Raw genomic sequence first — 12,514 nt, 5'->3', positions numbered from 1 at the left:
CTAAATCATTGAAAAATACATAACGTCAAGCAGTTTTTAGAATTCTACTTATTACATCTACAATAACGGTCCTGGTCCTAACCCTTGTTCTGGTCCTGGTTCTGATCCTGGCTTATCAAAATGATTTTGCATGGCAAGCCAAAAGGAACAAACATGAGCATTTTCTAATATCACAAAATGATTTTTTAATATTACAAATTCATCTTTCTAATATTACAAATTATATTTCTCACATCACTTAACATTTTTTTAATTTTAAAAATACATTTTTTAATATTAAAAATTCAATTAAATTTCTAATATTAAAAAAAAAATTGATATTATAGAAATTGATTTTCATAAATTAGAAAATGGATTGTTCATATTCTGTGACGATTTTTTAATATTAAAAATGTGACTGATTTTCTGATATTACAAATTAATTTCTAATATTACAAAACTTGTGATATTTTATAATATTACTAAATCAAGAATTTTTAAAATTAGAAAATGATTTATAACATAAGGAAATGAATTTGTAATATTAGGAAATAAGTGTTTTCCAATATAAAAAAGATGATTTTTTTTTAGTATTAAAAAAAAATTATAAATATTAAAAAAAAATGTTTTTTTAAATATTAAAAAAAATGATTTTTGATATTAAAAAAATGATTTTTTAAATATTAAAAAAATGATTTTTTTTATATTAAAAAAATGATTTTTTTTTGATATTACAAATTCATTTTCCAATAGTACAAATTCATTTTCTAATATCACAAATTAGATTTCTAATATTACAAATTAGATTTCTAATATCACAAAACAATTTTTTAATATAAGAAATCGATTTTCTAATATTAGAAAATGTATTTGTCGTATTCAGTTGCGATTTATCAATATTAGAAAATTATTTTGTAATATTAAAAAATGTGACTGATTTTCTAATATTACAAATTCATTCTCTAATACTACAAATTCAATTTGTAATATTACAAAATGTGTGATATTTTATAATATTACTAAATCAGGAATTTATAATATTACAAAATGAATTTCTAATATTAAAAAAAAATTGTAATATATAAAAACAATGATTTATTTTGTAATATTAAAAATTCATTTTCTAATATTACAAAATATTGATTTTTGTCCATTTTGGCTTGCCATAATTTTGTATTCATTGGTTGTGGCATGGAAGACAAACCAGTACATTTATGCGTCCATTCGGTCCATGATAGCTTGAAATTGTAACAGCAACCAACTGTTACAGAATACATCGTATCCATACTGCAGGTGCTCGTTAATAGATATAACTGATAAAATATATAGATATAAAAATGTATGTAAGTACATGTATAAGTTTCTTCTATTTTATTTTGTCAATTGTCGGGAAGATATAGTAAGAATATTATGATAAATATATTAGGGCTACACTTTTCCTTGACCTGTGTGTTCTGTTGCCATGTGTAAAAAGAATCAAATTAAACCTTAACTTCATATTTATCAATTCTAATAATAACAGCTACATGTACTAATATAGTTTCTTACTGCCGTAATGTCGTTAAACATAAGAAACATACATCAGAATCGGTAAAATCTTCAATTTTTGTGTAAACAATATTCAAAATTGATTTTTTTTATTTTTTAACTATATTCAAAATGTACACGTAGTAAACTGTTACGTCAATGAATGACAGTCTTGTGATTTCCTTCGGTTGGAGTCCAGTATTTAGCCCTCTTTTTATTTCTGTTTACTATTTCCTTTGTCGTTTCCATAGTTTTGATATCTTCTCTTGATATTTGAAATTTGCATTTTAAATGAAAAATCATCAAGTGTTTATTGAAAGACTCGACAATTGCATTTGAAAAGGTTACAAAGTGCAAAAATGAAATTGTTGTAAATGTAGCTTGTTATATACCAAACAAAAATTCTGAATATGTACATATCGAGGAGAACGCTTTCAAGGGAAAGACCTTTCAATAGGTTTATATACACAAAAATTGACATACTAGTTTTTTTTTCTTCCATCTTTTACTTTGACATTTCTTGTACATCTGGTTGACGTCTAATAACGCACACAATGCGTGACGTTTTGAGTTGGGAGAACTTATATCGAAAGTAACCAAATTCTTTGAAAATAACACATAAGAATATTTTAGTATTACATGTAGTTCTCAGTTCTTCATCTTTACGAAGCAGTACAACATGACAAAACTGTCAGTATTTTGTATCGATATTGACGTCATAGAGGAGTTTGAAACGTCAGATCACCTGTAGTAAACACATATGACGTCATGTTTGCATTTACGGAGGCATTACACTTCAATCATCGACGAATTCGGAAGTCATACATATTATCAGTAAAACAATACTCATAGTTTGGGTAAGTTTTATTTTAAATTCTCTTTGTTTTAGTATAAGACGGTTGTATTTTTTTGTGGGACCGGCTGGGTCGGGATTAATTCATCACTGACATACTAACATACATCAAGCAACTGTCACCTATCGAAATGTGTATTGAGATCATCAATATATTATAACCCAAACCCAAATTTGTAAATTAATACTAGTAAATGTCTGTTAATATAAACTTATTTAGTAATTCTAAACAATTTGTTAAGTACTTCTTTGAAACAAACACTGTGTGTTTACACAAATATGGTGTTTACATATCACAATTGGTTCGGTTTGCTCGTATTTGTAACAATGTTTCGGATTTTAGCGAAAGGAATCTTTATATTACCGAGAAATTACTACATCAAGATTTTCGATATCACAAGTTCGTAAAAACATTTACATTTTTTTAACCGATACAAGGAACTCATTCTCAAAATCAGATGTACTTGCAAAGGATCAATACGTGCGGTTATCTCTCACCCTTTGTTTAACTGTAATATTTTACACAAAGCACGGATAGCTCGATACTTACCCAATAAGTTAACTAAACCGTTGAATAGGCTCATTCCTAAGGGATATAGTGATGATATTGTAGTCAAATTGTTATTCGCTCCTAAAGACTTTACATAGAAAATAATAATATTTAAAAGCAGTTTTTGGCATGACACTGGGTCCTTACTACATGACTTATAATGTACCTTGATTCTTAACCCCACATGGGAAGAATTAGGATTTATTTTACATATGATGGTCTGGAGCTGGCATATCAGTTAACTGCTGGTAGTCCTTAATTTGTATAGTTGTGTAATGTATATCCAGTTTCGTTATTTCCTTTGTGAAAAAGGGACTCAGACCTATTTGAACTGTTTTTCTGTGTGTTAAATTGTGTAAAAATAAATTCCACAACGGCCAGATTTTAAAGAGGAAGGTTTTAATCACACCAAAATACTTGAACTCCGCTTCGTTTTTTCCGTCTGTCCCAGATCAGAAATTTCTGGCCTTTGTATGTCTTGTTTCGTTTTCAACTTTAGTTTATTGTTTTATGTTACCTGAGTATATACGGGCAAATCTTTATCTTTACTTGTGTATAATGATGTTTTGTGGTCAGCTACAGCCTTCCCCGTGGTATGAGGATTTTCTCGTCCTTCATTGAAGACCAAAGGGTGGCCTTGGGGTGACATTGTGGGGCTGTTGTCTCCTTGGCATATACACCATACCTATTCTCAATATACTTTTTAACTAGGGATGCAAATTGTTTGAATAACAATAATATTCAATGACTTATCAAATCGTTGTTATGTTTGTAAGTGTTTATTTAATTCATTTTAACCCGTGTGACCATGTCTTTTTAAATGACTGATTAGTAATTTTATTGCATGGAATACATGTATATACTTATTTTTTTAATATTTTTTTTGTCTTTTCAGACAATCATTTCCCAATTCAAAGCTTCATAACCATGGACAGCCGGGTTAACTTTACTATGAATGATATTTCATTAACTGCGTTGACAAAATGAAGTATATTAATAAATGTCAACAGTTTTCAACTGAGAGATTTGATTTTTTTCATTTGTTCATAAATATCTTCTGGAAGTTATATGCAGGATTCAATTTTGATTTTTAAAAAAAAAAATTGCAGTTAACACTAGGAAGCATTTACTTGCCATAATTCAAATGTACCATATATATGTACATTGAATTTAGATGTGGTTAATGAAATACAAGTAGTTATGTGTTTAATGGAAAGTACATTTGAAAAAAAAGTGTTATGCCAAATTGTGCTTAACCTACATTCCAATGCATGACTGGATGAAGGAACTAATGGAATCTTATGTTATAGGAGGGAAACAGTGATCAATGTCATTAACATTAATTAATATATGTGTGCTAACACTAATTGTTGTGCATACATAATTGTTTTGAAAATAAAGTATTATTTGAAAAATATGTTTTATTTCATAAATAAGGCTAACAACAAAATTACCGAACACTACAGCGATTCATAATCAAGTCAAATCCGAAATATATCTAGCAAAATAGATATTGCACCACCGGAGCAGCTTTTCTCGGCAATGGTCCTGACTTGGAACATATGCATTTCAAACAAAATGATGGGTTAAATTCAGGTTTTACAGCGCGCTAAACCTTCTTCTTCCACCGCAGCGTGATTATACCAGTGGTGATTAAAAAGCATTTGCATGTGCTATTGTCATAATCGGTAAATCAGCGGTCACATCAGCACAAAGAACGTTTACAACAAATAATCATTATCATAGTTTTAGAAGAAACTGAGTATTTTTCAAAACGAATTTTGTAAAATACATTTTAAGACGCATTTCCTCATAACCCTGATTCAGGAGTCTTTTACATAGATATTTATGGCGTTCGTGGAAATCAGCGTAAACATATACACAGTGTTTCAATATAACCGGCTGAGGCTCTCAGAGTGTAACTTTGACTGTCGAATAGAATTATAAGGATTGAACAGCTATTTTCGGTCGTTCATGCATGTATGAAGGACCGAAATAGCTGTTCAATCCTGTAATAAATCATTGAATTGTTACATATATTAACACATAGCCCTGGCATTTTTAACAAATAATCAAAATAGTGATGTACAAAAATAGGCCTAAGCAAAGCTTATTATGGTCCCCTTACATGTTGTTCTAGAATGATGATTCTCTGTGTCAAATGTAAATTTGGTACTATGATGAAGTATTTGTGTGTGGGGGTAGGACGGGGTATGTCAAAATCACTGACAAATACATTTTGAGATAATTTTTTTAAACATATTATTGTATGGACCAAAGATACCACAATGTTTGGCAAATTGTCAGCTTCAACTATTTATAACAAATATCATTTTCTTTATACAAGAAATGCTTAAGATAGTTCAAATTGCACATGTATCCTCATACAATGTATTTAACAAATTCTGAGAACATATTACATCCACACCAAAGGCTTAGCCGGTTCATACTAAGTTCATCCACACCAAAGGCTTTGCCGGTTCATACTAAATTCTCTTAGTAACTCTGTGTATAACATAAATAACACAAGTTATTTTATTTTTCTGCAAATTATATTATAAATAACTATAATATTCAATCAAACATATTTTCATTTTACAAAAAAAAAAAAAAGAAGAATCAAAGCGTATTCTGCCTTCGCATCTATATTGCCGCTGTGTAAAAATACTAGGAAGAGCAAAAAAAAAAAAAAAAACCCCATCTCAAGTAAGTAACGAGCCATTTATCAACTTCCCAATAATTTTTTTTCAGATTTCTTGCGGCACTTTTGAAAACAAATACATATACATTAGCTTACCATTAAACTTCAGGCCTTGATATTAAGAAAGTGATAAAAGATAAGTGCATAGCGTATGCAATTAATGTCTGGTGAAGTTTTCCATTTTAGCTCAATTTCACGACTGTCCAACCGTCAGTTAAAAATATATCAATTTAATTGTTTCAAAGAGTCAGATTTGTGAGTTGACATGAATGTTTGACATTGGACTTGTAACTTCATTCAAGGTTAAGTCATTCTTAGGTATATGTTGGTATTTCAAAGTGTCAAATAAACAATTAAGTTTGATTTATTTATACTTTATTAATATTTTACTTGTTATTCTGCGTTTTTTTTTCTACAAAAAGACCCCCCCTTTCCCCTCCATAAAAAAACCATAAATAAAACAAAAGAAAAAGAAATGAAAAATACACATTTTTTTCCGTACACAAAAACGTACGTTCGTGTGCGTGTCCATCAATACAGTTTTGTCGTAGTTGATAAATCAATGTGCATTTCATACACGGTTAAACATACAATAGAAATATTATGTGTTCTCAGTGATTTTTGTATCTCAAATTACTTCATTTTTTTTTAATTTCAAGTAGGACATGGTCCATTTTTTAGCTGCATATATGTGTTACGGAGTAGCAATCTAAAGTGAAAAGCATTATTTCAATGCATTATCTAAGGTAGGTAAAATTAAAGTCTTTTGGTATTGAATAACAATTCAAAACTTTTTTTTCAATATAGCTCTTTGCTATATAAATGTCGAATGATTATGAAGTTTTTGTTTGGGCATTAATCATTAATGGTTCAACGGCTGGGTATACGTCTACCTGTGAAAACTTTGGATGCATTTTGCAGTTAACATTTCAAAGTGTGTGTCTTGCTTTAAATTGATTAAAAATTAATTATCAAAATAAGTGATTTCTTTTTAAAAGCAGATGACGCTTACCATACCGGTGCATCTGGTCCATGCTCTCAGTTTTTAGTGGAGTCCAAGTTGCTCATTTGCTTTTGTTACTTTGTATGTATGATTTTAGTTACTTTATGTTATTTGTAGTGTATGTCTGTTTTCCATGTCTGGTCTTTCTTCCTGGATTGCATTCTTCTGATTCCTGCTATAACCTTGTTTCCCTTGATTAATCTGTCCTAAAAGCTAACGACAAAAAACTGTAAAAAAGCCTATACCGTTACGAAGGAATTTAATTTCAGAAGATATGACTCTTGAATTAAAAAAAAACATGGTAAGATATCAAGGGAATCACATGACAAAAGGCTATGTCTGTCATAATTTCTATCTGTTCTCTGGGACCTATGGAGACAAACACGAGCATTTCGCTAGAAATCTTAGCTTTCTAGCTCATTTATGTTGATTTCCTATTGTTTTCCATCTTCAACGGAATTTCTATACCGATCGAGTAACATACTGAAGAAGCGATACAGTAAATATATTTGGGTTTACCCAGGCATTTGAATCTTGTAAAATGCAACATGTACTGATGAAATTGGTAATCAGAAGCTGTCAAGATGATGTTTATCTTATCGTAGATATACTCCTGGAAATACAAATAAAGGCATTGCTTCATTAATTGAATTTGAGAAAAAAAAAGCAAAAGACGTGGCAATTGACATATATCACTGAATGCTTGATCCTATAATTATCCTTTATTAACTGATGACTTAAAATACAGTGCAAATTGCCCATTTAATATAACAGGAAGTTGCATGGATTTATTACACCCAAATTTATACAGGGCAATGCCCTGTATTAAAATTTTAATACAGGGCAATGTCCTGTATTAAAGTCGGGCAAATTCGGCTATTTCCGGAAACGTACAAATACGAAATGAACTATAGTCAAGTGTAATTTTCTGTAACAGACTATAGTTTTGCAGACGATAAACAAACAATGAACATGGCCGCACCAGAAAGAATGTCAGATCGAAAAGCAAAGAGCGGCGAGGATATGCTGGAGGTATTAGCACATGATATAATGAGATATGAAACATTGGCAGAAAATGATGAAATGTTAGCACTGGCATCGGCTCTCGCCGGGGAATCTGAAGAAGGGTGTACGATTTACGAGATTGATGTCCCACTACCACAGGCACAGGCACAGGCACAGGCACAGTTCGAGGCTGTTGACATTACTAATCCTGTCAATAATGTTAGTGATAATATAAAGCCTGTATTATGTCCTCTGTACGAATAAATACGAACTAATGGCAGTCATTTTAAGTAATCAGTTAATAAAGGTGTCATGAAATGGGTATTTTCAAACGAAGCCTGTATTATGTCCTCGTACAGTCGTATTGGGTCTCGATCATCTGTATAGACCCTCGGCGTTGCCTCGGGCCTATACAGCTGACCTCGACCCAATACAACTGCCTCGGACATAATACAGGCTTCGTATGAAAATACCCATTTAATAACACTATAATATAATAGCTTTTAATATATGAAATAAAACACAATTTGTCACAATAATACTACACTACTTGAAATTTTATGTTTTATGCTATGAGAATTAAGCATCAGACTGAGTCATGAACAATTTATGGTTTACTGCAAAAATCATCACTAAAGTATGATAAAAATAATGATATTCCAGACCCATCATCAACTACAATATTCATTACAATAGAAATTTGCATTAAAACTGTTCTTAAACATGGTAAGAATGAATGAATTTGATATTAAGTGATCATATGTAAGGGGAGATAACTTAAAAAATGTATATAAAAAGTAATTTTTAGAAAAAAATATCAATTGAAAGTAGCAAAAATGCATTAGGCGAGTGATTCTTTCTTTCAAACATAAGTGTGCATATACATGGAAAACTTCTATATCAGGCCAAATATAAAAATATGTTTGTTTGCTGTTTCCCAACCCAATGGTTTAAAGTAGGTAGGGAAAACAAAGTATTTTATTGAAATTATTAGAGAGGAAGAAATGCAGAAGGAATGTGACATAAGTGAGGTAATTAATTAGTCTCGTTTCCTTGGTAACTTATTATTTTATTATCCTTATTTCGATGCTTACGATGTTATATCAAAAGTGTGTATCCATTATATCACTGATATGTTAATTTGTAATTATATTGTACTGTTCAATATCTTGAATCATGATACATGTACATATTTTTGTAGCTTTTGTCAATGTTTGATAAATGGACATACGAATTACACATTGTTATCAAATGACCTTATAGAATATCATTGAAAAAAACCAACAGTTTATTTAATAGCAAACAAAACCAACAATGTCTGACTTACACTAGAAACATTTTCGAGTGAATGTTGACAGTGTTGTTGTTCCACCCATCCTAACATCATAAACACCAGGTCTAGGTCTTTGGTTATTGTTTGTTTTACTTTTGAGTGTTGCCAGGACACCTCTAAAAACTTAAAAAATTTACATGTTTAAGTTTTTGTTATGAACAACTGTAATTACATTTTCAAAGTATGGTTTAAAATTTAGTGTGATAAATTATTTACGCTGTTAGCTATTATGCTTTTCTGTTCACTTATATCAAAGTTACAAGAAATTTAGTGTCCTGCCCTTATTTGCAGCCAGAGTATATTTAATGTAAAATAACTGAATAATTGTATAATATGAACTTTTGATTTTAGAATAAAATTGACTTGTTTAATGATTTTTTCTCAACAAGTAATTAGAGTACAACAGGGTTACAAGGTTATGATGACTTGTGAGTTCTTTAATTCCCATATATAGAAGTTATTGGTTATGCCCCTTGAATGTACAAAAAAGCACATTTAACTTAGGGAAAAAATATAATAATTTTATAAGAAATAAGAAAATGCCTGTTTTTGATAGATTTTGTTATAATTGGATTGTTAATTTGAGTTGGTTTGGATTTGATACAAGATTTAAAAAAAACAAGCATTCTCAAACAGGACTTCAAATTTGCGGGAAAAAGGCATTTTGACAAATTCAGCAAAACTTTTCAACTAATAGAAATTTCTGTTGATTTCTTGAAGAACACCATGCAACTAACTAGGGTGAGGACTTCAAATTCAGTGAAAAATCCATTGATAAGTAATATGGTGGTCTACAAAAAGGTTTCATTAAAAATGTATGTGTCATGTTCCCCTATACTAAACTAGTATTTTTCATACATGTATAGCTACCTGCAAGTGTTTTAAGATAAAACTGGAGTCATCTCATTATCAAAATATAGCATCCTTCATGTTATCCTTGTGAAGATGAGAAAAAAAAACCAGATTCCATTTCTATTGTCAACAATAAAAACTGTATCAAATTGTCCTCCAAATGAACAACTTAACCTCAAAAAGGCACAAGAATATCTGAAATGATAATCAAATATTGTTTCTAGAATTTTACATAGTAATTTCATGACAAATTTTAAATGTGGGACACTATGATGTTCGCTTGAAAAAATACAAGTTTAGGATGGGAAACATACCCCACAATAAAAGGTTACACATAAAAATCTGAAGTATATGAAATACCAGTGACTAATTTTGTGAGACTAACCCAGGATGACTATGATCTTGTGACTGAATCTTCAACAAGATATCATTCAACAGAAATTCCAGTCTTCAATACTTATAATAAGTCTTTAATCTGCGTGGTTGTTGCGTGCAAATAAGGCAGGTAAGACTGAAGTGGAAAAATATGCTAAACTAAGACCTGTAAAGACAAATCTATACACTAATTTATCTAAATAAGTTATTCACAAGTACAATAATATATAAAAGTCATATAAGTGCAGGCGGTGTTGCCATAGATGTCACAGCGGTACGAATTAGAATCCCGCGGAGGGAACGACCAAAAATTTACATCGCAAATTTGACAGTTCTAACATCGTTGGGAATTTTTCAGACCCTTCTATAAGTTTACGTTATCTTCCCTGTATCAATTTGATCCGATGGAGCAGTGTAGCGAATAGAGTCGTCACATTCTGAGACGTTGTATAATATTGATTTATTGTGACATGCATCATTAATTTGATCCTCTATCCTACATAATAACACCTAGATGAACAGTCCCGTACTACCATACATCGTGTACTAAGTGTCAGCCCTAGATTAATCCTACGAAGAGGAATGACCCGGCCAGCGAAAGCTATATTTTATATAGCCTAGCTGGCCGAGTGGTCTAGGGCGCTGGATTAAGTGCAGGCGGTGTTGCCATAGATGTCACAGCGGTACGAGTTCGAGTCCCGCGGAGGAAACGACCAAAAATTTGACAGCTCTAACATCGTTGGGAATTTTTCAGACCCTTCTACAAGTTTACGTTATCTTCCCCGTATCAATTTGATCCAATGGAGCAGTGTAGCGAATAGAGACGTCACATTCTGAGACGTTGTATATATATATATATATATATATATATATATGTACATGTAAAAAAGAGAGTTTTCGAGTTTGTTGTATGTCTATAGTAGAAAATATGAACCCCCCATTTTTTTTAAATCCTTAAAAAAATATTCTTTTTATGCAAAATCTAGAAATACGGTTATGAAATTACTAGAAACATTAGATATCGAAAAGAGAGATATGAGCAGATAATGTAAAAGAACAGAACAGAAATGGGGTTCAGCTTGGAGAGAAGTGGCAAAGTGTACTAAGTTCCAATACAACTCAAAAACCTTCAACTTGTACGAAAAGACTGAAAGCAACAAGCGTGGTCGCTGTGCAACCAAAATAAAGGTAGGCAGGCAAATGGGTTTTCAACACACACTATTAGGTACAACAAGTTACCGTCAAGCCTGTATGATATCAAATATTCCCCCTCCATCTGTATCAGGCATGCAGTACACATCAAATAAAGTGGTTAAAATAATGGAAAAGAAAATAATAAAGACATGTAAATGCAGAGCGAAAAGATAAAAAAGAGTGAAAAGACTATGCGGCCTGGATCCTAAGACAATAAATGTCCAGGCCAATGGAGTCTGTCACAATAGAATATATTCAGGAATTGGAAAAAAAAACACCATTCCAACCAGCAATGTAGTCTAACTTCTCTGTTGCAGAAAATGAAACATTAAAACATAATGTTGTAGCCACAAATCCAAAATCAAAGCTGTGCTCATCTAAAAAGAAAAAGCATACAGTAAAAACTAAAAAGGTAAACATGCTGGACTGTATAGTGCTAATATTAACATGCAAGACAGTATCCTGGGCAAGAGAGTGTTTTGAAGAACTCATGCGAGAAGGAGTGGTCCAACAAGTTTGATCTCTGCAAACCTTCCTAAGTCGTATCGTAAGGATCATTTCAGAAATTTAATTTTTCTGTCTGTCTATCATTGGCTGAAAACTGTAAAAAAAATATTTTTTACCTTTCAAGGGCAATTACTCTAACAAGGAGTCTTCTGCCAACTTTGATTCATGGAGATTTTTGTAGGCCTTAAAGTAAGAACTAATGTCAGTTTTGAGGATGTATGCAAAACAACTACTGTCTGACTTCTATGTTCTATTTACCAAGTTTGGTTCCATGTTTTAAGCATGTCAGACGATAAGTTTTAGAAATTGAATTAAAAAAAAAGAAAAAAACAGCAACAAAACTGTTGAAAAAGGGCAATAACTCCAACAGGACTAAACAGATTAACACAAAAATTTGATCACAGATAGATCTTATTATGCTGAACCTCTTTACTCAGTTAAAATTGAACGTAACCTAATGGTTTTCGAGATGTATGAGAAAAAACTGCCTGTCCCCCTATGTTCTATATTTAGTAACGGCAGCCATATTTTTCCGCAAATCAAAATTTCCCACGTCAGTTCTGTGCAAGTTAACCAAAGATGCATTAATACCAAGTTTGGTTCCAATTGGTCGAGTAATGTCAGAGGAAAAGAGT

General features: G+C 31.2%; 1 protein-coding gene across 1 annotated transcript; it reads left to right on the top strand.

Annotated features, from left to right (window-relative positions):
- Positions 1-6,218: 6,218 nt before the first annotated feature.
- Positions 6,219-7,936, top strand: LOC148597027 (uncharacterized). The gene is made up of 2 exons (XM_088564254.1): positions 6,219-6,356; positions 7,566-7,936. Exon 2 carries the CDS (start codon positions 7,580-7,582, stop codon positions 7,880-7,882), a length of 303 nt encoding a protein of 100 aa, XP_088420380.1. The 5' UTR covers positions 6,219-6,356; positions 7,566-7,579; the 3' UTR covers positions 7,883-7,936.
- The last annotated feature ends 4,578 nt before the right edge of the window (positions 7,937-12,514 follow it).

The sequence above is a fragment of the Perna viridis genome, chromosome 15, assembly GCF_037379345.1.
Source record: "Perna viridis isolate PV_CMFRI_1.1 ecotype Kerala chromosome 15, ASM3737934v1, whole genome shotgun sequence".
Taxonomy (NCBI): Eukaryota; Metazoa; Mollusca; class Bivalvia; order Mytilida; family Mytilidae; genus Perna; species Perna viridis.
Note: the sequence above shows the minus strand (reverse complement) of the source record. Positions and strands in the feature narration are given on the sequence as shown.